We start from the raw sequence: 25,853 nt of genomic DNA, 5'->3' as shown, positions 1-25,853 counted from the left end.
TGTAACTCTGGACAGCCACGAGGACGATGCTGAGGTATTGTCCCAGCGCTGCGGAATGATTTTTGTGGGTTTGGATGTGATTTTTAAACAAATTAAGTGTTAAACCAGGTGAAAAATTGACTTCATTTGGAGCCCAAGGGCCCGTGTTCAGCACAGGCTGTGCTACCTCTTCTGGGCTTTTTCTTTCTTTGCTTGGGGGACTTGAGGTGGTTTTGCTTGGGTTTTGGTTAATTTGTGGACAGCACAGACCTCTCTGAAGGGCTGATAGGTAATCTTGGTTCCACCTGCAAATACTCCTCAGCTTGCCACGGTTTTGTTTGGAGGGAAGAGCTTGCAGGTTGAAACTCTGTTGGCTGGAGGTCGGTGGTGGTCGCTGAGGTCGCGTTTGAAGAGATGAGTACAAGGTGTGACCTGCCCTTAACTTGGCTGGAAGGGAAGGGAAAGTGTAAAACTTGCCACAACCAAAACATTCAGCCGGCATTTCGGGAGCGAAACGTGGCTGGGAGAACTCGGTTAGCGGTGAAGGGTTTTGGTGGTTTGGGTGTGTAGGGATTTTTTTTTTCCCAGATGTGGCATTTATGTGAGCGCAGAAATGTTGGTTGAAGATGCAGGTGAGCTCTGTGCGAGGACTGATGCCGGTCTGTGCCCTGTTTGAGGCGTTCTCCTCAGCAGTTGGGCTCACAGGCTTCAGAGAGAGGCTCCTGTCAGAGCCTTTCCTAGGGCAGGTTTATGCATTTCATAACCTGCTGGTGACGTCATTCAGCAGGAGCAGTCGTCTGTTCCAGCTTTTTTTCCCTGCTGTTGTGCTACACCAGCACTCTCCTGCTGCTGCCCATCTCCTGGGCTGGGTTTGGAGACAAAGGCTGAGCTTTCTCCCTAAAGCCCCGAGTGTTTCTGCCTTAGTACGTAACTTAAATTTACCAAGGTCACTGAACCCTGTTTAATGTGCTTTCTGGGAGGCTGACAGGGTACAAAAGATTGGTTTGTACCCTCCTGTCAGAAGGATGAGGCAGTAATACAAGAGCTCGGTTATTTGTGTGCTGAAGGGGCCGTGGTTCTCCAGTGATGTGACAGATTCACTAATGACACCCGACAGAAGTATTGCAAAGGAGTAATTGTAAAAAAAAAAACAACCAACTCTCTTCTGTTATGCAATGTTTTTTTAAAAAAAAGAAATATTTTCTTTTTATAATACCAAGGATACAGGTTCCCATGTGACAAAATGTTGGGCTCAGGTGACTAGTGAGTAGGTGTAAATTGAATGGAAACTGCTTCAAAATACAGTAACAGTAGTTTCCTGTGTGTGGAGACTTGGAATTTCAGTGATGCATTTTGTATTTTAATGCTTTTTACTGACTTTCAAGCGTCTCCAGAATACTGTTACCGTCTTGCTTGGGAGATGTTGGCATTGCATGGTTGTTGCTCAGCTCTGCTTAAAATCACTGTGCCAGAAGAAACCTGTGAGGGTGCTGAGGGACTGGCACAGGAGGAGCTGTGGCTGCCCCATCCCTGCAAGTGTCCAAGGCCAGGTTGGACGGGGCTTGGAGCAACCTGACCCATGGCAGGGAGTGGAACAAGATGAGCTTTAGGGTCCCTTCCAACCCACAGAATATTTTTTTTTTTCTATTCAGGTCGTTGCATTTAAAACAACCCAACTCTTTCACTGCTTTCTTTTTTATTTCTTCTGAAACATTTATGGCAGTGAAACACAATTCTTGTTGTGAGATCCTGCTTAATTTTTACAAGTTATTCTCGTTTGTTGGGTTTTTTAAGGAAAAGTCATCAACAAAGACTTGCGCCACTACCTGAGCCTTCAGTTCCAGAAGGGCTCGATAGACCACAAACTCCAGCAAGTGATCAGAGACAATCTCTACTTGAGAACCATCCCTTGTAAGTATGTAAAGATCAGCCTCCTTTGATCTGTTCCTGCTAACAGTCACATCATTTATGAGCTTTAATTGCCTTCTCTCTTAATCTGGTTTATGGCTTTTACCTTGCAGCAGGAACTTCTGGCTTTGCTGGAATAGCTTCTTGTCCGAAGTTGCCATGAGTTGGTGCAGCCACTGTGGACTGAAAAAGAGCAAAAAGTTCCGAATTCCAAGCTCAGAGTGTTTCAGGGATAGAAACAGGGTGGCAGGAGGGGCTGTGTGCAGAAGGGGTGACAGTGGCAGAAAGAGCAGGGGAACTGTTTGATCATCCTGAGAGTGATTCAAAAGGCTCATCACCGACTGTATTTAAATATTCATTGCACTGAAAACTTACAAGTTTGTCAACTAACGTTTTTGTATTTACAGGAATTCTGTTCTGTTCTCTCTGAGCACGCCCAAGAGTTTGTGGCTTTCTTAAACTGCATTTCACTGCTATTATCTTTTATTTACTAGCTCTTGTTCATGCTGCTGCCCGACAAAATTGACATGTGCCTTTAAAAAGCTGGTGGGTTGTAATGAATCAGGGCAGTCCTTTCCAGGAGAGCTTTAATTAAGCTGTTTTAACTATGGGAGGCCTATTTTCATAGACACAACACTTTGAGCACCTCTGAATTAACAGAGCAATTCACTGACTGCTTTGAAAAAGCTGACCCACAGCCAGGGCTGGGAGCGTAGCTGAGTTACACTCTCAATTGTAAGGTGAAAAAATTCAAGTTTTGTGCCTAGTTGTGGATTTGGTGACCCAGAAATCAGACGTGCTTAGTCACGTTGACCTCGTTGCAAATTAGAGGGTTGGTGCTGGTGGAAGCAGGGGGAGATGGAGCATCCTTACAACTGGGTTAAAATGAAATACCACGGCTGTTCCCAGAACCCCAGACTGGGATTGCCTGGCCCAGGCGTCGTCAGCTGCCGCAGAAGTTGTTTTTTTGGTTCACTGAGCATAAGAAAGAATTCTCTGTAATTACCAGCTCATCCAGCTTTTTCTCTCCTCCTCTGTCAGTACCAGAACTGTCATTCCTCTGTAACTTATTGGCCCAGTTTTTATACATTATTGTTCACTCGCTTCACCATTTGTTCTGACTCTTGCTGGAGTGACATCATCGTATAAAGATTCAAAAATGCATTGTTTTACTGAATTTTACAGCAGGCAGCATTTGGCAACAGGCAGCACTTAAATATCTTACAAGAGTGTTTTCTCTGTCTTTGCAGGCACTACAAGGGCTCCCAGAGATGGGGAAGTCCCTGGGGTAGACTATAATTTCATTCCTGTTGAGCAGTTTAAAGCCCTGGAAGAAAGTGGAGCCTTGCTAGAAAGTGGAACATATGATGGTACGTTGGTGATGTTTAATGGAATGGGAATAAGGAATAAGTACTCATGGCCAGGATCTCAGTCCAAGTGTAGCTCCTGTGGTGCCAACTTTTCCTGCCCATCTGATGATCTGGAAGTGGCAGAGAGGCAGCAGCAAGTCTATTTTTGGGTTACCTTTAAAGAGGGGGACTGATTTTGTTTCAGAGCTCTGGGCTAAATCACGGGTTGTCCTTTCAAACCAGCCTTAATGCCACCTGATTATTTTCCTCACTGCATTTTTGGAAGCGTTCTGAAAAGGTTTGTCTGTGCCTGGTACGATTTTGACAGAATTCAGTGGGTTTTGTGTGAAGCTCAGAGGAGAGGGCCACGCTCTCCTCACACATGTGCATCAGAAAGGCAGAAGGCCAGGGGAATTCTGATCCAGCAGGGAAACAAAAGCATTTTCCAGTGAAAAACTGAGCAGCACTAGACCAGATTGTCCCAATCTGGAGCAAAGTTGGCTTTGTTAAATGTGGTGGGGGAAAACGCTGTAATGAAGGTGGTGAAAAAAGAAAAGAAAATATCTAAGCAGACAATCTTGTGAAGGGCTCTGTGCCTCTTGTTTTCCATGTCCCTCACTGCTGACATTGTCCTCTCTGTGGAAATCTCCTGAGCAAATTTAGGCTAAACTAGTCCTTTTTTTTTTTTTTTTTTTCCCCTTAGCTGCCCTTTATCTGGCTGTCCCCGCTCTGAGCCTCACCCTCACTGATATTTGCAGAAGGGATTCTTAGTTATTTTATTTACATGGTCAAAACCATAGCCAGGCACTAAAAGTTACCCCAGCAGGAATTCTGGGAAGCTTTCTTGCTGTGCTCTCAGTTCCTTAATAAAAATCATATGAGCAGTCAGGAGAGAGGTCAATTGCTGAAATTCTTTTCCAGAAAACAGCAGATGATTCCTTTGTGTTTTAGATTAAAATACTGAAGGCAAAATCTGTTCCTTTTTCTCAAGTACAAGTCATTTTTAGGTGAAACCATATTAACAGCTTTGTTTAGCAAGTGTGTTGTCAGTAGAAAATTGAAGGTTTTAAAATCAAGTCTTTGTTAACTGCTTTTATGTAAATAGATACTTTATGTTTCTGCATGAAATTAATTTGCTTTTTGACTTCAGTGTGTTTCTGTTGCTGCATATTACTCTGTTAATTAGTGTATAGAGTAAGAATAATTGATTTTCACTGGTTTGCTTCTCTCAGATTGTTCCCCGAGTCTCTTTATGCAGTGTTGGTGAATTCCAGGCAAAGTAACAAATCCATCTTTTTCTTTGCAAAACTTGTGGCAGGATAGAAATTTTGAAGTAAACCTCTTGTTTTCTGATATCTCATAGCACCACTGACAAAAAGTCAACACAGAAATAAAACAGGCTTTGACTGTTGATTGGGTTTTGATAGTGCTGATGTTTTCTTTGGGGAGCTCAGTTTGCACCGAAACACATTTACACGGGCAATAAAACACTCACAGCCACTGCCAGTGCTTTCAGCAGTGTCAGTGCTTTATTGATCCTGATTTTTGCTTTATTTGCAGGTAATTTTTACGGTACTCCAAAGCCTCCAGCAGAGCCCAGCCCCTTCCAGCCTGATCCAGTGGATCAGGTTCTTTTTGACAATGATTTTGATACCGAATCGCAGAGGAAAAGAACCACGTCCGTCAGCAAAATGCAAAGGATGGAAAGTTCTCTCCCTGAAGAGGAGGAAGAGGAGGAAAAGGAGGCCATTAATGGCAGTGGAGGGATAGGTTGGTTGACAATGGGGAGAAATTCCCCGGAGTTATTGAATAAATGGATAAGGAGTTTACAAATAACATTCCTGCTTCCTTAGTTTTGCTCCAGTTTGAAGGCAGTTCCTCCTCAGGCCGGTGCTTTCTGCTCGGTTTTGAGATGATCTTTTAAACAGGACCAGCTGTTCCCCCAGCCAGATGTGCAGTTGCATCATAGAGTGCACTGCTCAGTGGAGAACATGTGGTGCTGGGGATGGGCCAGTTACATGAGCAGGGAGGAAAAAATTTATCCACTCCTCAGAAAACAGAGCCCTGCACGGAGCGGATTTCATGCCCTGTAGATGTTATTGTTCAGTTCTGGGGCGGTTGCTGAGTTTGCACACGGGAGGTTTTAGGGAAGCGAATGGTTTAAGGGGCAGCACCAGCTCACACCATAAAAATTTTCAGATGGTTTTTGGTCGAGGGAACTGTGACACCACCTGAGACCACCCAGGGGGAGCCTGATGGAGAGAAATGAAGCCAAGTGTGTCGAGGCTGGAGCAGCGTCCAGCAGGACTTTTCCTAGATTGGCAGGATGCCCTTTTCCTTTTGCTGTCATGGTTACTCATCTCGAGGGGGAAGAGAGCTGATGGTGGAGAGGAGCTGTCACATTGCATTTGCAGCTGATCCTGTGTGTGAGTGTTCAAGACAGACTCACACTGACCAGACCTGACCTAAACTTGCTGGTTTCAGGGCTGGCAACACCGCAGAGGGGGGCTGGTGGTGGGGTGAAGGTCATGGGGCATCACCATGTCACAGAGGGTACCGAGTCTGATCTCAGCTCTGAGGGGTGGAAGCTTCCATTTAAAAGTTTCCTGCAGGGATTTTTGGGACTTTTTTTAATGCTTGTGACTTGTAGGAGGGGTGTTGTTTGTTTTATTGGCAGTTTGGGTCTTCTCTGCGTTTCTTTCTGGTGCTTTGAGGAGCATCAGCGGGATTTTTGGGGTTGTATCATGGCATTACAAACACTGTTCTCTCTGTAGGAACAGCAACGAAGTGCAGTCAATTTGGAGTTCTGCCAGCGTTGATTTTTCAGGGTAGGCTCAGACACATAATACAAGGTTAATTCTGTTTGGCAGGGGAAGAGCAGAGTTCAGTGTTTTCATGTCAGCTTTTCAAAGTTCACAGCTGAAAAAAAAAAAAAAAAAGTGGAAAAATGCACATCACATACAGGGACGTGTTTGACATCCACTCGTAGCCAGATTAAGAGGGTGGTTCTTTGTGAGGAACAACATAAGCATCTGACAAATAGTAACACTTTCCCTGAACAACTGCAGAAAACAAAGAAAAACATTCAGATTCTCCTGACTGGATGAAACCTGTTCCCAGCTACAACCAGACAAGCAGCAACATGGACTTCAGGAATTATCTGTCGAGGGATGAGACCCTGGAACCCCTTCCCAAGAACTGGGAGATGGCCTACACAGACACTGGCATGATCTACTTCATCGAGTGAGTAACCAGCACCAGGGAGGGTTTGCTGTGCCCCTGGGGGAGAGAAGTGCTGCTGGCTGCAGTCTGGGAAGCTGCTGCTGCTCTTGTACCCTTCCTCTGCCCTTACTGCTTCTACTTCTTCATGAAATTAAATATATTCCTGCTGTTAAATTCCCTGTTGGTGTTGCATGCTCAGTGCAATTGCGGGAAAACTGCAAAGTCAGTTTGTTTGTTTTAAGTTTTGTCTCTCAGAAATACAAAGCTGGGTATTGCTAAGTGAATTATAACTTAATTATATTTTATATATATATATATATATATATAACTTAATTATATAATTATAGAAATATATCCAGCTCTGAGACCTTGTTTATTCTTTCTTTTCTGCTTGTGTTCCTTGGCTGGGAATGCATGTTTCAAAATACAAATAGCCCAGATGAAAGTCCAGGAGAGGGAAGCAGCTCATGTGTGCACGTATGAACCTGCCTCATTTATGAATTACAAGGCAAAAAATGAAGCAGAAACCTTCCTGAGAGTTTAAGCACATGAAGAGGCTAAAAATAGTTTTTCCTATCAGGTAGAGACAGCTGCTATTCCCACATGAGCTTTTGGGGTCTGGGAAGAGGGTTCGTGTCCTGGGGAGTCTCCACTCTCCTGGTGCCTTTTCTTTTTAGCATTTTTATGGTGTGACTGAGGCACAAATGAAGGTTGTATTTTCCAAAGGCTGCAGTCTCCCTGCAACAGTAAATACTTTAGCAAAGTTTCTTCATTCTGAGGGATTTTCTTCTTTTAATGGCCCCGTGTTCTGCTCCCGCAGTCACAACACCAAGACAACCACGTGGCTCGACCCCCGGCTCTGCAAGAAGGCCAAAGCCCCTGAAGACTGTGAAGATGGAGGTGAGATGTTCAGAATTCGTTTGTCACCTGTCACTGAGAAATGTCTGAGTTTATCCCAGCTGGAGATGATCCATTACTGCTGGGGGTAGAAGCATCTTCCTGGTAGAGGTGACTCTGGAGCAGCGTCGTGCTGAGTGTCCCTGGTTGGGTGGCTGTAGGAGTTTGCACAAGACCGGGAAAGTCCATGGTGTATTTTCCCTGGAATAGCAGAATCTGGCTGAATCAAGGGTTTTATCTGCACCCCTGAGCAGAGAATGAGATGTTTTGTTCCAGTAACTGTCACTGCTGAGGAGGAAGCTGCACGTGAGTGAGGATCTCACTGGGAAGTGTTGTGCGGGTGGAATCGTGGCAGGAGGAGAAGGCCCATAAATAACAGAGAATATAGAAATAATAATGATGATGTGGCATAATACATATTGCTAATGATAACTGTTGCCTGTGACACGATGCCTTATTGGAATGCAGAAGAAGAGGGGGCAATCTGACCCCCTTCAGTGCCTCAAGACTCACAGGTCAGGTTCACGAGTGGCCTGCAGGCAATTCCTGCAACCATTTCCCACACAGCCAGGCAGTTTAGTCAGCTAGAGAAGAGTAGCAGATAGCTCTGTCTTCAGCAAATGCCTGACATGCTCCAAAAGCTGAGGCAGGCTCAGAATAGCCTGTCATGCTCCAAAATTGCCCAGCCTAACAACCACGGATCCATAATAAAGCCAGCTGGAGCAATGGTTGCACACTGCTGCTTATTAAACATGTGTGCAGCTCACCACAGGATAAAAAGAGCACTTTAAGCAGAGATGCAGGGTATCCAAATGAACAATATTTAAATGAATAGACCCACTGGGTTTTTTGTCACACCCTGTGGAGTGATGCTGGTATTAGTAATTGGTAACATGCTGTCGTATGCTCGGGAAATTCCTGTTATTGTCAAGCTTAGGGCAGCCTCAAACAAGATTGCAGGGCAAATTTATCCTCAAAATGTGTGGCTACCTGGCTGTATCCATTATTCTAATATTTGAATTTCCATAGTCAAGATAACTGGAATAATCTGACCTCTGTGGTAACTTATCACCTTCAGTCATTCATGAGCTGCTGGGCACCATCTTACCAGATTTTAATTTGCCATTGAAAGGAGCTTTTTGCATGTAACTTCCAGGACCTTCATCAAATAGGTCTTTAAGTTTATTGTACATTTAAAGTGGTGTGATTTTTGTTGAATACAAGTCTCATCATCTAGTGGAAGGAAGAGTGAAGAGTTACAGGGCTTCAGGTTCCCTGGAACAGACTCATAACCTTCATCAGGGAAGAAAATAGAACTTGTATTTTCCTCATGTTTTTGATGAATCTATGTGATCTTCCATAAAATATTTGCAGATAGCTTCCCACTGTAATGGAGAATTTGGTCTTTCTGATTGCAGAGCTTCCTTATGGATGGGAGAAAATAGAAGACCCTCAGTATGGAACATACTATGTCGAGTAAGTGCCAGTTATTGATTGGACAGAGTTATAAATTGAGCAGGAAATAATCAACTGCTTGATAAGTATAGGTTGTAATGCAGTGAAAGGCCGGGTTGGATGGGGCTCTGAGCAACCTGGGCTAGTGGAAGGTGTCCCTACCCATGGCAGGGGGTGGAACTGGATGGGCTTTGAGGTCCCTTCCTACCCAAACCATTCTGGGATTTTATGAAGGTATTAAATATGTCCATTAAAAACAGTTCTGGGAGCAGCGAATTCATGGTACAAACTTCTGCAGCACTGGCATGTGGGACAATTCATGGTGTGACCTTGAAGACTTACTGGAGTGTATTTCATTTGGGGAAGGGAAGCAAGCAGCAACCAAAGTAATTTATTAATGTGAATGAGCTGATGTAATTTTTCTTAGCTTTAACAAAAACGAGGTCATTTGATTTAAGAGTGGCACCTGATAACTGTAAAAGAGCAAAAATAACTTGTAGCTTGTTGCTGTCTCCAAAGAGCCAAGTAAATAACCACTAAACTGCTGCAAGAGCTCTTTTCAATCTCCTTCAGGCCGGAGGAAATTAAATCTCTCCTTAACCACGGAGAATAAAATTGGTAGAGTTGAAAATGTAGCTTCAGAGAACAAGCAAATATTTTTTCACTTTGCAAAATCAAAGTATTTAAATTATGCTCAAATTTACTGTGTTTTTTCCCCTCTGCTGTACTGGCATCTACGGTAAAAAGGTGATGCCTGAGTTTAAACATTATAGGTAGATGGGTCAAGAGAAAAAAGCAGGTTTGCTCAGTTCTAAGCCATTACAACTCTACCTAGTAATTAAAGGGAGTAAAATTTTATTGGCTCTCAAAGTAAATCAAGTTGTTGAGAGAACAAACATGCTTTCAGGGTTGATTATGAGAGTTTATCATTCGTTCCTCCAGAGCATTCATCTGAGGTATTAAAAAACAGTGTTTGTAGATGTATCCTTTGGGGTTGTGATTTTGGGCAACAGGCAGATTGTTTCCTGCTGAAACCCCTGACCTGCCTTTTCTGTGTCTGCAGCCACATTAACCAGAAAACTCAGTTTGAAAATCCAGTGCTGGAAGCCAAAAGGAAAAAGCAGCTGGGACAGGCTGATGCTGGCCCTTCCAAATCAGGTACATCAACTGATTGTCGTGCCCTTTGTCACCTCTGTCTTTACCTGCAGGTGTGCTTTGTAAGTGCCCAGTGCTGGAATTCATCAGGGCATTAGCCTTGTCTTTTTGCTGGCCGTTGCAGTGTTGCCCTCCCAAATCTGTAGGGGGTTTTTGAAGGATTTTTTTCAGTGTGAAAATTGAACTGAGGCACTAAGCCTGCTTTTAAATCATTTTGATCATTCTGGAGCTGGTTGTCATAAGCAGCTTTTGGGATGCGTGGAGGGTTAGAAGAGCCAGCTGGAAGATGCAGGTAAAACCACACCTGGAGTTTTTATGCTTTTGACTTACTTTAAACTTGGTATTCAAGGATTACAACTGGGAATTCGAGGTGGGAGGTTTTAGATACAGCTCTCTTACAATCTGTCCTAAAAAACTCTTAACTTTTCCATTCCCTAAACCCAGGTGGGAAATCAATGCAGCACTGTCCTGTTTGTTTACTCCCTAACGGTGCTGCAGAGATTACCCAGCAATAAACAAATCATTAACCTTTGTGACACCTTAAAAAAAAAAAAACAACAAAAAACTTACCAGAGCTAACCCTGCTTCCCTGCCTCTCTTATTCCCTAATTCAAAAGGACCAGGGAAGTCTGTCTTCACTCGAGATCCATCCCAGCTCACAGGAGCACTTATCAGGACGTCCCTGAAAAAAAGTACCATGGGATTTGGCTTCACAATCATCGGAGGGGACAGGCCTGATGAGTTTCTCCAGGTGAAGAATGTGTTAAAAGATGGACCCGCTGCACAAGATGGGAGAATTGCTCCAGGTCGAGTATTATTTCTCTGAAACTTCCATTTCCTGGGGTGCTTTGGAGGACACAGCTCGAGGCACGGCGGGGCTGGGTGACTCCATCCACGTCCTGCCTAAATGAAATAGTTTTCAGATTTGTGCCAGGTCTGTGCAGAGCGGTGGCTGAAAAGGAAAAGCAGCAATATTCTAGATGAAAATCTACTTTGAGGACACTCCTGAAGAGTTCAGTGCTTTAGCTAAGATATTTGACTTGTTCCATCTCTGCTCTGTACAGAGGGTAGAAACAGTGTCACTGAATCCAAGTATTAAAACTGCAAAAAACCTGCAGCAGGAATGAGGAAGCAAAGCTGTGTGAGCTGGCCAAGTGAGCAGAGGGATGAGTGTTCCTGCAATCCATGAAGACTTACCCATTGCTACTATATGTTTAATTAAGTTTAGCTTCACATACTAGAAAACCCAAAATGCTTCTTTATGTATCACATAAACGCTTAAAATAAGAAGAGTTTTGAAAGATTTAATTCTATTTACTTATGAAACAATTTCCTATTTTGTTGCTGACGTGTTTGTTTGAACTTCTCTGTGTGTGGTTCGTGCTCCACCTCTGTAAAAATGAAAACAGTCCTGCAGAACTGCTGGAATGAGAGGATGTGCAGCTATTCCTGTTGCAGCTCATGGAATAATAAGGGAGTTCCTGTTTTATTGACACCCAGGCACTTAAAGGATAAGGCAGTTTGCAGGGAATATTGCATTGCACGTGCAAAGTTCCTCATCAAAGCGATGGGAACACGGAACGAGGTTTCAGGACCTGAAACCCACTTTCACTTATTTTGAAAATACGTTCCTGAGCCACGTGGGGCAGCAGCGTAAGAGCGTGGAATGTGTGTGTGTGGGTGCAATCCTAGCTTAACTTCAGCCAGTCCTAAAATAAACACAGGGCCAAAAAAAAAAAAAAAAAAAAAAAATCGGATTTATTCTGGATTGGGTTTAGGGGTTCTCTGCAATACGAGTTAAGGCACAAGACATCTGCTTGCAGTCTCCATCTCCCGTGGCCTCACAGGGTCGTTCTGTAAATCTGCTGCAGATTAAACCTTACGTATATTTAGCACAATCTCTGCCTTCTGAGATGAAACAGAATAAAAGCAGGGAGGAGGAAATCCTGCGTGCTTTTTGGCAGCATTAGCCAGGGAGCCACTAGTTATTAGTTTGAAACCTGCCTGGTGATTTCCTCCAGGTAAAGCTTTTTTTTTTTGTGTGTGTGTGTGTGTGTTCTGGGTCCGGGTGTGGGTGGTTTTTTTGCTGCCGCTTTTGACGCCGCTGAACTTTCCTTCTGCAACAGGTGATGTCATCGTGGACATAAACGGGAGCTGCGTGCTTGGCCATACCCACGCAGATGTTGTGCAGATGTTCCAGCTGGTTCCTGTCAATCAGTATGTGAACATGACTCTGTGCCGGGGTTACCCCCTCCCCGACGACACCGAGGACCCCGTGGTGGACATCGTGACGGCCACACCCATCATCAACGGCCCTCCAGCGGCCAAGGGGGGAGATGTTGCCGTGCCCAGCCAAGATTTGATAGCGGGGACGGTGGTGTTGGACCAGAACGGGAAAATGGGCCCCATGTTGGTCAACGGGCGGCTGAACGGCCCGTCCGTGGAGTCAGCGGAGCAGAGGGGCTCGCTGGCCTCCTCGGGGGGCTCCCAGCCAGAGCTGGTCACCATCCCCCTGCTCAAAGGGCCCAAAGGCTTCGGCTTTGCCATCGCAGACAGCCCCACGGGGCAGAAGGTGAAGATGATTTTGGACAGCCAGTGGTGCCAGGGCCTGCAGAAAGGCGACGTCATCAAGGAGATTTGCCACCAGAACGTGCAGAGCTTGACCCACCTGCAGGTGGTGGAGGTGCTCAAGCAGTTCCCAGTAGGGGCAGAGGTGCCACTGCTTATCTTGAGAGGAGGTACAGACATACATTTACAGTTATCATGTTGGTTATAAGCTTCTCATAAAGTCCCTTTTTAGTGTGATACCTAAATCCTGTCCAGCCTTGACAGCTACACAGCAGCTCGTTATGACTCTGAGCTGTTATGTTCTGAGTTTAATTTACCCACCCGAGTATTTGGGGTTGCTAGGGTTTTGTTTGGGCTTTTGGTTTGCTTTTTCTTTTTCTTTTTTTTCCCCCAAAGTTATATGATGAGATGTTTATGCACTGTCTCTTCCAAGTGTCTGGGGAGTGCTGAAGCAAGCACATGGTTCTCCAGCATAATGCAAAGCATATGATGGACTGAGTTTCCTGAGGCTCTCCAAATGTATTCCAGTAACTGTGGCTGTACTGGACAGGGGGGATTGCAGGAGATAGGAAGAAGCATCAGCAAAGAGGCGGAGTTGATCACTGGGAATAGCAGAAAAATTCTGATTTTTCGTTTGCAAATTTATACCCCTGTGCTGACTGTCAGTCACACAGGCCACGATGCATCTTCTCCCCGAAAACTGGAGTACACAGTGTGTGTTTCTCAGAGGGAGCTGAGTGGATTATGAAGCAGCTCGTGGCTGCTCAGTGTCTCTTTAGGCTTTGTGTAGAGTGTCACTTCAGCCACTGATCTTTGCAAAACTCTCCAGGTCTTTTCCTGTAGAAGTGCTGCTATTCCATAATAAGCTAAGGAAATACTTAGATTTCTTTGTAACAAGTGAAATTCCTTCAGACAAATTCACTGTCTGCTTATGCCATGAACTGATGGGTGATTTGGTTGACCAGTGTTTAGCAAGTAGAGAAATAGATATTTTTCATTGTTGTACAGCTTTCAATTCTAATTGAGACTTCTCTGAAGTGATGGTTTGGGTCACTTTGTCACTTAAAAAAAGAGTGAATCAACAGTTACTATTTTCACCCCAGGAGGAGCTGATTATATTGGTGTAATGTTGTTTAAACTTTTAGGAACCTGTTATTGAAATTACTTTCTATTTTCTTCAGGTCCACCCTCACCTACTAAAACTGCCAAAGGGGTGAGTATTGGGGATGTATTTAGCTTGGTTTCTGATGGAGAATATTCAGGGGTTTGGGGCTGCAAAACAGACTCTTAAATATGGTCTAATGGGCAGGAAATATTCCTTTGAAGTTTTCGAGTTGTTTAATGGAGATACTGGATATCTCTCTTCTTATTACTGTTGGCTTGTCATGATTATCAATTCCTGTCATTATTTTCTGAAATGGCTGTTTGTGTGCACACTCTGACCTGCTTTGTAATCTCATTTCCTCTGGATTTTATTCCCTGTAATAATCTACAAGATGCTTTAGCAAAACCACGTCTACTTGGCAGGCACAAATTCTTTGTCTTAAGCAGCTGCTGTCAGAGTGCTCATTAAAAGGGAAACAAAATAGAGTATATCTGCTTTTTTTCATTGCTAATTATTAAAGTGGAATGGGATTTCTAAAGGGAGTTTATGATAACTTTGATTCTTCTCAATCCTCACGCAGAATTAATGGACTGGTTAGTGCTCCCTTCTGGAAATGCTTATCTTTGGATCCATATTTTCAGCAGCTCTCTGTGTAGCTGTACATTTCTGGCTTGATACTCATTACTCTTGGAAGTTCAATCTGTTGGACCATCTTTAATATATATATATTAGCTCAGTAAAGAATCTTTGGGCTTAATAAAATACCCTCTGATTTAATAATGCTGCTATTAATGCACATGTTTGCCACGAAAGTTTCTGTTATAAATTAGGCTACTTGAACACAGCTGTTTCTTTAAAAAATGCTTCTTGTAGAGAACAAGTTTTAGGGAAACCCCATTACCACAATGCAGGTGTAGCTTCTTTTTCTCTCTTTATTCTACTGTTTGGGTGCTGAAGTCGTGTCCTAGCAGGGGGATAACACAGACCCACTAGATCAGCAGACTGTGCTCAGTGAGATTTGCAGGTTCCACCCCACCCTGAACGAATCAGGGCAGAAATCCCTGCAGTTTGAGGGCACAGTGTGGCTCCCTTACTAAAAATACTCTGGATTTTAAGGCTGGCATTCTATTCCAACACGTGCAGGAGCAACAGCCCATGGAGCACTGGATGCTCAGTGGCATTAAAGCAGTGTGGCAAAATAACTCACGTAAAAAGGGCAAGTTCTTGTGTTTATAAACACACAGGAAGTGTCAAACTGCTGGATGGCTCAGGGCAGTTTTTTCTGGTGCTACTGGTGAAAGGGCAGATCTAACTCTGCTCTGCTCGTGCTGTGGTTCAGCCACGTGCAAGTTTTGCAGGCTGGGCTTCTGCCCAGAGTGAGTATTTAGAGTTACTTTAGTGCATAATTCGTTGGAAATCAGGGGGAGAGACCACAAGGATGCTTGGTGTCCTTTCTCTGGGAAATACTAACAGGAGTGTTGCAGCTCTCAGATCATGGAAAGGCAAATGGTGAATTTTAATGCCTCAAACTACCCAGGTGTGCCCTCCTGGCCTGTGTTTGCGCTGCCTGTGGCACTCCTGGGGTTGGTTGGGGACACCTCTGGTGCTTGTGGAGGTGTCCTTGGCAGAGGGCAGGAGGCAGTGCCCGTGGAGCAGTGTTTGCCCATGGTGCTGGACTGAGCTCCAGAGCCTGGCAGGTGCCTGCCAAGGATTTGGGGTCCTCTCCAGCCATGACTGTCCTGTACCCCCCACTTCATCCCATGTGTTGGTAACCCCCAGGATCTGCCCAGCTTCTCTCCTCCTGGGCATCAGCCACTTCAAAGCCCTTTCTCAACCCAGTCTCCAGTAGAAATCCATGTCCCACAGGGGGAGCCTTCAGTCCTCTGGTCAGACAAGTCCACTGGAAAAACCTACATTGAGTCATAACTTTATCCCCCTATTCCCTTGTTTCTCTTCTGCTTGGTGTTCCTTGTCTTTGCACCCAGCAGTTCAGTTCTGCTTTGGTTTAATCTGGATTTCATGGGTGGGGTGTGTTTCAGAAGGACAAGCAGGACAGCTCAGGGAGTTTGGAAGCTGTCAGTGATCCCATCCCGCAGCCCATGCCCTTCCCACCCTCTGCTGTGCGATCAGGCTCTCCCAAACTGGACCCTTCCGAAGTCTACCTGAAGTCTAAGACTATTTACGAGGACAAACGTGAGTAAATCAACTTGAAAATACTCGGTTGTGAAGGAATCTTTTCTTTGCCATGTGTGGCTGAGACTTTGTTAACCTCCTGTGGATAGAAAGTTTCAAGAAATGCATAATTCATACAGGAATTGGAAAACTTTGGAACACTTTTTTTGAAAAAATAATTAAAATCTGTTTTAACTGTATTTGCAATAAAACAGTTAATCACAGAAATGGTCTTGAGGATGATCTACTGCTGAAGCAGAGGTGCCCTTTTCAGAGTTTATAGAAGTAGCTCTGAGCTGTGTTAGCCTGGCTTTTATCCTGGCCCACTGCATGAGTGTAGCTGTGATTTCTCCTTTGAAAACTGATTTTTCCCATTTAAAAAGAGAACATCACTGAACATCTGACTGATTATTTACTCTATTTCTGGTTGCTGTGCTTTGTCAATGGGACACCTCAGACTGCACCACCAAAGCATAATCCTTCAATAATCCAAGATTAGCTCCTTACATGTTTTGAAATGTTTGTTTTTTTTCTTAGCTCCAAACACAAGAGATTTGGACGTTTTCCTGCGAAAACAAGAGTCAGGCTTTGGTTTCCGGGTGCTTGGAGGGGACGGGCCGGATCAGCCTGTAAGTGGAACTGTTCAGTGTTACCTGTGTGTTACTGTCAGAATGATCCTCCCTGGTCCTCACTTCCCATCATTCCAGGCATTTCAGTGATGGCAAAATTGATCAGTTTAGTAATTACCTTTCAAAGTAAGGAATTAATCCAGATTCCCTTTCTTTTCCCCCTCTTTGTGGCTGACTTCAATCCTGAGCCTGTCCTTGGCAGTGGTTTTCTGTCTGACTGATGGTGCCAGTGGTGTTTCTGCAGCTGTTGCTGTGTCTCAGGAGCCCTCAAAGGGGCTGTGCTGGTGCCCAGCCCTTGCCTGTCACCCCCTGATCCCAGTGGTGGCCTTGGCACAGAACATTCCTGGGATTTAATGCTCTACATCCCTGGAGCAGCAGACTGGAAGGAAGGGGCTGCTCACCCTGCCAGAATTCCACACCAGGCTGTTCCTTTCCACGCAGCCCAGTGAAACGAGGCCAGGGTTGGGATGGGATCACATCCCCTTTTCCCCCACTTCTCCCACTTTTAGAAGCACGTGGAGCAGGAGGCAGCTGGGCAGGTGCCAGTGCAGACACCCCTGGATAGTCTGTTCTCCCAGGACATTCCCCTCTATGTCCAAAAATGCAAAGATTTCTCTCTGGGAAGAAGCGCTGCATGTCAGGGGCCTTTCCTTCAGCTGTCAAGTGAAGAGGAAAAGCTTTTGGAATAGATACAGATTGTTTTCTGATTACAGTGAAGAAATTCAGTTTTTCCATTCCCAGCTGTGATCCTGTGCTAGCCTTTTTTTTTTTTTTTTTTTAACCTCCCCTCCCTAACATGCATTTAAAGAAAAGAGCAAACCCAAAGAATGTTACTTCTGCTGCACTTTTTTATAGCATTTGTGGTGTTTTGTTTCCATAACAGCCATAGCTGTTGGGAAGTGTGGAGCTGATGTCATGAGTGCTGTGTGCAGTTTTGCTGCCCACCATTGCTTAACCTCCAGCAGCACTGGCTGTAATTATCCTTAATCTTTCCTTTAATCTGAAAGTGATTCTAGCATATGAAATAGAGTGTGATGTTCTTATCTGTGCTATGTTTAGTAGCACTTTCTGAGGTGGGGGCAGATAGAATTGATAATGTTTGAATTCATTATCTAATCACCGAAAGCCGAGCACTGAAACAACTCGGAGTGTGGAGCTGTCTAAGCAACTTTTCAGAAATAAAGTTGAGTTCTTTCAAAAGCTTTTACTTCTTCCCCAATCGCTCTGGCCCACTCTTGGTAAAAAAAATAAAGTGGAATAAGTAGAATGAGTGACAGAGGCTTTTGTTTCACTGATGTCTGAGAAATCTTATATGTAATAAGTGTTTGCTCATGTCAGAAGTTGGGCTTTTTAGCAAGCTGACAAATATGCTCAAGGGAGCAGAATTCGCGAAAATGAGGACTAGAAATCCCCCAAAACTTTTAAAAAAAAAGTATTTATTGAGTGCTTTGAGCTCCTGGATTGTCTCCTGGGTCAGCTTGTGCAGCGTACACTCACTGGCTGCCTTTCTGCTGGAGCTGGACGGTGAGATAATCTCTGAAAATGTCTTCCCAAAAACCCTCCCCTGCCTGGGTTCACCTGGATTCCAGGCATTACGTGTTCTGCTGAGCTCATGCTCCCGTTCAAACGGCCTGACTGTGCTCTGCTGACAGATTTACATCGGGGCCATCATCCCTCTGGGAGCAGCAGAGAAGGACGGGAGGCTGCGGGCGGCGGACGAGCTGATGTGCATCGACGGGGTCCCCGTGAAAGGGAAGTCCCACAAGCAGGTTCTGGATTTGATGACCAGCGCTGCACGGAATGGGCAGGTCCTGCTCACTGTCAGGAGGAAGATTTTCTTTGGTGGTAGGTGTCTGACTGCCTGGAGGAGGGTGCAGGACGCACAGGCTGGCTAAAGAGCGCCTGGGGGCTTGTAAGCACATCCACTGAAGCTGCTCTGAAATCATTTATTTCGATCTTTAATTGTTGCACTAGAGCTGAGCAGCCTGAGATTGAGGAAGGTCAGCTGTAGCTCTGAGTGAGTGGAGAAAAGCAGAATTTAATAAGCTAATTTGAACTGCTCGCACAGGCAAGGCTCTGAAAATTATGCTGTAGGGGTGATTTCTTCAAACCTTTTTGCAGGTAGTAGTTAGAACAGCCACCAAAACTAGGAAAATTCAGTAATAACCCAGTCTGTTTTCTGTACATCATGGAATGAGTTGGGTTGGAAAAGCATAAAGCTCGTCTCATCCCAAGCCCCTGCCACGGGTGGGGAACCTTCCACATGTTGTGTATTTTGGCATCATCGTGTAGCAATCAAACCAGAGCTGATCCAGGGCAGCATCTTGTGATTCTGCAGTTTTAGATCAGTGTCCAGATCAGCAGTTTAGAGAAGATTATTGTCTGTGACTCCATGAGTGACAGAGCTGGGATGGGATTTAGAGCTGACAGCAGTCCCTGCTCTGATCAGTGACCGCTGTTGCCACCCCGTGCTGGCACTGCCACCGACTTGTGCTGGAGCTGCTTGGTGTGGTTTGTTCCTTATTTGTTGTCTGTCTGTCACCTGCAAGGGGACAAGCCAGCAGAGGAGGAGGAGGCCCAGCCTGTCCTGGCACAGAACGGCTCTCCCCGCCTCACCCGGGGCGACTTCGTGAGCCAGCCCTGCCCGGAGGTCTACGATGTCCGCCTGCAGAGGAAGGAGAACGAAGGGTTTGGCTTTGTCATCCTCACCTCCAAGAACAAACCTCCTCCTGGGGGTAAGTGCCGTGTCCTGGTGGCTCTGTGGCTGCAGCTCCTCCAGGGATTTCTCTGTCTGTGCAGTGCTGGTGTCACTCACACAGCCACCTTTCCCTCAACCCCATCCCAGCTGAGCCTTGGTCTGTCTTGCTTCCTGTTTGTGCTCTTTTTCACCCAACTGTGACATAAATGGGCAGCAGGGGAGTGCATATCCCACACAACCAGCCTGTCCACAGGACTCTGCACTTGCCACAGGGCAGTGTTGGGGATGTGGATATTTGTCAGGCCTTGGTGGTGATGTGGATTCTCACACTGCATTAATTCACTGGCATTTTAATGGAAGCATAGTTTCAACCTTGGCTTTGATGTTACCTAGTCAGGTAACATTTATTCTGGGGCTCTGAGAAAGGAGAGGCTGCAGTGCTTGGAGGAAAGCAATGAAGTTGTTGCTCTCAGACAGAGAGGTGTCTGTGGAGTTCATCAAAATGAAAAAGCAGCCTGGTGTGGTGTTGCAGTTGTGAGGCCAGGGAGAGGATATCGAGTCATTTTGGCATGAGGGGATGGGTAGGATCATTTCTGGGATTCATTTCCTTTGGCAGCAGGTTTGGGTTATCTGTGTCAGCCCTTGAAATACAGGCTTAGGTGGTCACCCACAGATTAACTCAATTCACTGACATGAAGGTACAGATAACTCCTGAAATACTCAGTTCCTTATAGTTCCTTGGTGTAAATCACCTGAAACTTCCTCAGCTGGTTCCAGACATAGTGATGAAAGTGTTTCTTTTTTTTATTGAGCCTCAGACACTTCTATTTTCTCACTTCATTTTACTGCACAATAAAACCCAGCAGGAGCACAGGAAAAAAACGTTTCTAAGTAGCATTGTGCTGAATTTGTATGACATATATTCAGAGTCTGGTCCTGGTCCCCCCTGAGCCTCCTTTTCTCCAGGCTGAGCCCGCCCAACTCCCTCAGCCACTCCTCATATGATCTGCAATATAGATTATAATATAACTGTGCTACAGACAACACTGGAAAAAGAGCTGGGAAAAATGTGAGGTAATTATTGCAAGGGCAGGTTCATCTCAGCAGGGCGAGGGATTGAGGTCTGTGTGATGTAACACACCTTGCTGGGTGTGCTCAGGGTCACTGCCGGGCTCCTCACCAGGTTACTGAGTCAGTCCCTGGCAGGGCACGTTTGATTTCTCCTTGGAGCGTGATTAAGGGTTAATTTTTGGCTGCAAGGAGGAAGAGTTTACCCCTGCATCCACTGGATGTCCATAACTGTCTCTGAGTGGCAAACCCCAACTGCTCGGGAGCGCTGCGGGGCCGCACGCCCTCGCTCGTCCCTCTGCAGATGTGACCCCATTTCCTCGCCGTGTTCTCCTCCAGGCACAACACCCTGTACGTGACAGGGCCGTGCTGTTGGGTTGGCTCCGTTCACTCGCTCCTCACGCTCTGCAGGTTTTCCCTGTCAAGCAGTGCCACCCTTTGGAGCAGGGAGCGATTCTCCGGGATGGCGATTATCCCGGCTCCGCGCGACGCTTCCTTGGCGCGCACGCAGCGGGGTTTTGGGGTCGGCCCGTGCGGGGCTGGGAGCTGGGCTTTGATCCTTCCTAGTCAGGGTATTCTGTGGGTGTTAAAGTGTCGCTGTGGCTGTACTTGGTCCCCAGTGATCCCCCACAAGATCGGGCGGGTGATCGACGGCAGCCCCGCTGACCAGTGTGGGAAGCTGAAGGTGGGCGACCGGATCTCGGCGGTGAACGGCCAGTCCATCGTGGAGCTCTCCCACGACAGCATCGTGCAGCTCATCAAGGATGCTGGCAACGTGGTGACCCTCACTGTGGTGGCTGAGGAAGGTAAGGAAGCTGCCACCACGCTGCCAGAGCCTTGGTGTTTTCTCACTGCTAAGGTTGATGCGCTTAAATCGAGCGTTTGAAGACGCTCGGGAATTATTATAGAGGGTGAATCGTGGAGTATCCTGGGTTGGAAGGGACCCACAGGGATCATCCAGTCCAGCTCCTGGAAGTTGAATGATTTGGAAGCTCCTAAAGGAGCTGAAGGCAGGCAGGGCAGAGGGAGGCAACTGCCAAGGTGGTTGCACCCAAAAAGAGCAAGGAGTATTAACAACACGATGCAGAGCGAGAGAAATTCTCTTGCCTTCTCATGTGTGAGAGAGAAAATGTGCTGCTGACATAGAAACAGGTCCTGTCCAGGCCTTGTGTTCTCCAGCTGAGGAGAAATGACCTCTGTGAGGGGGCTGCAGCAGCAGGGGATGATGCTCAGAGAGAAATTCTTGCACCCCAGCAGGGCCCATTTCTTGCTGCTGCAGGTGCTGCCAGAGCTTTGTTCCCGGTGAGGCAGCTGCTCCCAGGATTCCCTGTCCCTGCTCTAAGGCCACAGGGATTCCTGCTTTCCAAATCTCTCCCTTTAAGCCCCTGAGTTTTTCCTTTCTTTCCATGTTAAAACACGTGGATTCCCTAATGCTGCATCCCTGGGATACAACAGAGGCATCCCGTGGTTCTGCCTGCCAAAGGGTCACATCCCACCTTGACAGGGTTTTCTGGCAAATCCTTCACCTTCAATACCTGCAAAGTGAGTCCTGGGGGCTGCAAAGTCCCATCTTTAGGGACAATTTTTGGTGTCACTTCCCAGGCCACCACAGGTTTGTTTCTATACAGTCAGGTCACTACAAATATATAAAATCCAGTCAATTGAAGAGAAAAACTGTTTCTGTTTTCTGACCCTGCATTTCTTTGGATTGCTGCTTATGGGTTTAATTAAACTCCCTATCATTATTTTGTCAGAAAGTTGGCTTTCTCCACCTTTTAAATAATAAATACCTAAAGCCAGGCTGTGAATAAAGCCAGCAGATGACTCTCTAATTTCACATTCATTGCAAATATTTAACGTGCCATCTCAGCCTGTAACACAGAATTTCAAAGACTTAATGTTCCTTTTTGTTAATGCTCGGAGCAGAGAGACCTCTATAAATTGTTATTTTTCTATTAAGATTTTTATTTTTATCGAATCTGATTCATTCCAGTTTGAAGGGACACACTTCAAAGCAGTTGCCCAGGGTGATGTTTACAAAGCAACTGAAGTTTGAGTTGGTTGAATTAGATCTGTTTCTCTGCAGCTTTTAATCACAGAATCCCAGACTGGTTTGGGTTGGAAGGACTTTAAAGACCATCTCATTCCCCTCATTGCCATGGGCAGGGACACCTTCCAGTTGTTTCCAGAATAAGTTTTCTGAATATCATGTTTTTACCCATTATTTAGGTGTGACCTTACCTGGACTCTGTGTGGGAACCTTTCCCACTGCCTCAATTACAGATTTGGAGCCGAAAGGCAGAGATAAAACCAGAACCTGTGAAGACTCAACAAAGAGAGGGGAAAAAAAAACCTCCTCAGTAGCAGGTGGAGAAACCAGAGTGGAGATCAGTCAGAAGAAATCTGTGGCTTAGGGGAGCTGGAGTTGGAGCTTTTGAGATGTGAAGAGTTTTGTGACAATGAAGGAGAAAGAAGCAGAACCTGCTCCAGCGAAGTGGGAATTTATTTCCACTTTAAAATTCTCCTTGATGTAGCTGGAGAAATGGAGTTCAGCTCCCAGCAGAGCCCTGTGTGCAGCAGAGAGATCCAGCTGGATGGGAGTGAGTCAGGGCTTCAGGCACTGCAGGGAGGGAGCTGAACCTCACAGAGCTGGTTTTACACACTGAGGAAAATGCAGGATGCAGCTCCAAAAAAAAAAACCCCAAAATGCTCTTTTTTCTTTTTTTTTTTTTTTTTTTTCTGGAAGCTTTTCAGCCTCACAAAGCACAAATCCTGCTAAAATTTGCTGTTTCCCCAGCACTGTCCTTGTGAGAGTGGCAGCAAAACCTCTGCCTGGTCCCCTCCCAGCCTTCCCAGGCCTGTGATCTTTGGGAATAAACAAATTCCCCTTCATGCACCAGAAGAGATTCTTTAACATTTTTCACCAAAGCAGGAGCTTGTCAGCTTTTGTCATGTATTAGCTGGGAACACACGAGAGCAGGCTGCAGGATTTCTACAAACAGATGGCATTTTTCTTGCCTGTGCCTCTAAATTAAAAATCTGAGGATAAACCAGGAGTAAAAGTTGACATTTTGTCTCTAGAGAAAAACCTCTTTAAGGGCACGTCACGGGAGCAGCACCGAGCAGTCCTGTGGAGGGCTTGGGAGGTCTCACATATCTGAGAAATTCAGTTTAATATGTTTTAAATTTCCCTTCCCTTAAGATGATTGAGCACTTTTTGTATTTTAATGGAATTTATTTGTTCTTAATTAAGAAATGCAGTAATGTGCTGTGCCTAAAAGTGCTGGACCATCTCTAGTTTGGGTGCTTGGGTTTATTTTTTTTAACCCTTATAGGGAAAAAGGAGTGTTTATTAGTTTTTAATTCAGCACAAAAGTTCATCTTGGGCCACTCTTTGCCCTTCAGATTCTAGCTAAGAGGCAGCTTTTTGCATGGTTCCTTATTCTTAAATGACAGAGTCATTTTGTGTCCTGAAACATGGTTTTTTGTCCATAAATGCACTGGATTTAAAGGTGCACAACCTCTGTTTTCTGTGGAAGGGAAAATAATCTTAAGCTATCTTAAAATGTTTTATTAAAATGTTATACTTTAGTTTTTACTCAGCTTTTGGCAGAAGGCAAAACACTTTGAAATCCCTGTTGATAATTTGCCAGTGAACTCATCCCCCACTGTGGCTGTGGCACCTGTTCCTCACCTTCCCTGCAGCTGGGCAGTGGAAAACTCTGGGGGTCCTTAAATAAGTTGGCAGTTTCCCTCCATCCTTGGGGTCTTCACCTCCAAATTCCCATTGACCCTGCAGATCCTCGTTCCCTCACATTCCCAAAGGGATATTTCTCAGATGGACATCGTTCTTAATCTCTTAGAAATTTTATTACATTGAATATCCAGTACAATGGATCTGACCACCCCTGATCCCTTCTGGCCTTTAGCACCTTAAAACCCTCCTGTCCACGTCTGGATCCGTAAAAAACTGTGTTGTTTTGCTGAGGGAAAGCAGAATGAAGGAAGAAAAACACAAAGGAGAGAAAACTGTCAGAGAAAAGAGCTGCACTTGTGTTCCTGGCTCGGGAAATCCTCTCCCTCGATCTGAGCGAGCTCAGCTCAGCCCGAGGAGCCTCTGGTGGATTCCTTGGCAGCAGCAGCACTGGTGGTCGCTGTGATGCCAGCTGTGGGTTTGGGAAGGGTCTGACTGTTGATGCTGTTTGGGTTTCAGAGCACCGTGGGCCTCCATCAGGGACAAACTCAGCCAGGCAGAGCCCGGCCCCGCAGCACCGACCGCTGGGACCGGCGCAGATCAACCCCCCCGGCGCCGACAGGTTTGGGAACAGGGCTGGGAATGGCGGGGAAAAGCTGGGGCAGAGGGGTCCATGTGGAGGTGAAATCCCTGTCCTTTCACCTGTCCACAGGGGAGCTACAGAAGGTGAAGCTGGAAAAGAAGTTTCCGGTGGTTACCGCCTGTCCTGGCCCGAGCACAAGCACGTGGCGCAGTCGGACGCTGCTCCGGGGGTTGGTGGCCGTCATTCCCAGGTACAGGAGCCCCATCCAGAGGGTGTGGAGACCTGATGGGATACTCACCACCAGTGGCATTGCCGTGCAGCTCTGGAAAGCGGGACAGTTAAACATTTCCCTGTCAGATGTGGGGAGAAAAGCTGTGTTTAAAAATGCACTGAAGCGTCTCACGGAGTGTTTCTGCTCGTGCTTTAAATTTGATTATCTCCTTAGGACAAGTGAATTCTCATTGTAACGATGAAAGAAACAGAAAATGCTTGTCATGGAGCCACTGCAGAGCCTTTGGCAAAGTTTCATAAAGGATTTTAATCATCTCTCAGAAGGGAAGATGTTCTGTGTGTTTAGACTTGGAATGGAACCATTACCCCGAGTCACACCTGAGCTGGGATGGATTCAAGTTTGAAATATCTCAAAATATAGAAACGTGTGAAACAAATGTTTAAATCTGCCTGTAGGTCCTCATCTCTTGTTTTTTTTTTTTTTTTTCTTCCTCTGCACAGAGTCCTGGCTGTTTCCCAGTAGAGCTGGAAAGGGGCCCTCGAGGGTTTGGGTTCAGCCTCCGAGGAGGGAAGGAATATAACATGGGCTTGTTCATCCTCCGCCTGGCTGAGGACGGGCCAGCAGTCAAGGATGGGAGAGTGCACGTGAGTTTGGCCTCTCTAATCAAATTTCTTGATCAAGTTGACACGTTAATTTACCTAAAGGTGGCAACAAACTTGGTTGCAGGGCTGGAGTGTCCCCAGCTCAGTGTCCCCAGCTCGGCTCAGAGCTCGCAGGGGCTGAGCTCGCCCAGCCTGGGGCGGTTCACACTCTCTGTGCCACTCAGTTTTTCCTCCCTCCTCGTCTGGACACGGTGTCACTTTCTCGCTGTGCTTTTAAGGCTGTGAAGTGGAATTTCTCACCCATCTGAGCTGTCGGTGTGTCCCTGTCCCACCCTGAGCCAGCACTGACCTCCTTTGGCAGCGTTTGCTGAAGGAAGCCCAGACAGTCTCTTGTTACACAGCAGTGACATCCCTTGGCTGTTCTGGGCAATGCCACACAGAACCCTGGGACACATCCTGCTCCTCACCCCTGGAATGGTGTCACTATTGCTGAGTGCATTTTAAGCACAAGAGGGAAAACAGAAGCATCTACCTCTG

General features: G+C 45.9%; 1 protein-coding gene across 3 annotated transcripts in view; it reads left to right on the top strand.

The window, feature by feature from the left end:
• The first annotated feature begins 1,688 nt into the window (after window positions 1-1,688).
• MAGI3 (membrane associated guanylate kinase, WW and PDZ domain containing 3) overlaps window positions 1,689-25,853 on the top strand; it is a 29,786-nt gene continuing 5,621 nt past the window's right edge. The window contains exons 1-18 of one of the 3 annotated variants that reach the window (XM_027897388.1): window positions 1,689-1,890; window positions 3,138-3,257; window positions 4,797-5,006; window positions 6,305-6,479; window positions 7,279-7,358; window positions 8,774-8,831; window positions 9,874-9,968; window positions 10,583-10,771; window positions 12,092-12,703; window positions 13,715-13,746; window positions 15,678-15,831; window positions 16,348-16,439; window positions 18,092-18,284; window positions 18,989-19,174; window positions 20,826-21,011; window positions 24,419-24,521; window positions 24,612-24,732; window positions 25,215-25,358. In XM_027897388.1, coding sequence (XP_027753189.1) covers window positions 4,928-5,006; window positions 6,305-6,479; window positions 7,279-7,358; window positions 8,774-8,831; window positions 9,874-9,968; window positions 10,583-10,771; window positions 12,092-12,703; window positions 13,715-13,746; window positions 15,678-15,831; window positions 16,348-16,439; window positions 18,092-18,284; window positions 18,989-19,174; window positions 20,826-21,011; window positions 24,419-24,521; window positions 24,612-24,732; window positions 25,215-25,358 — 2,499 coding nt within the window. In that variant the 5' untranslated portion in view covers window positions 1,689-1,890; window positions 3,138-3,257; window positions 4,797-4,927. The remainder of the gene's footprint in view (window positions 1,891-3,137; window positions 3,258-4,796; window positions 5,007-6,304; window positions 6,480-7,278; window positions 7,359-8,773; window positions 8,832-9,873; window positions 9,969-10,582; window positions 10,772-12,091; window positions 12,704-13,714; window positions 13,747-15,677; window positions 15,832-16,347; window positions 16,440-18,091; window positions 18,285-18,988; window positions 19,175-20,825; window positions 21,012-24,418; window positions 24,522-24,611; window positions 24,733-25,214; window positions 25,359-25,853) is intronic. The other 2 variants (XM_027897386.1, XM_027897387.1) reach the window with 2 other exon arrangements.

This window comes from Empidonax traillii, unplaced genomic scaffold (assembly GCF_003031625.1).
Source record: "Empidonax traillii isolate 1590-97213 ecotype Southwest subspecies unplaced genomic scaffold, ASM303162v1 scaffold541:size654180, whole genome shotgun sequence".
Lineage (NCBI taxonomy): Eukaryota > Metazoa > Chordata > Aves > Passeriformes > Tyrannidae > Empidonax > Empidonax traillii.
Note: the sequence above shows the minus strand (reverse complement) of the source record. Positions and strands in the feature narration are given on the sequence as shown.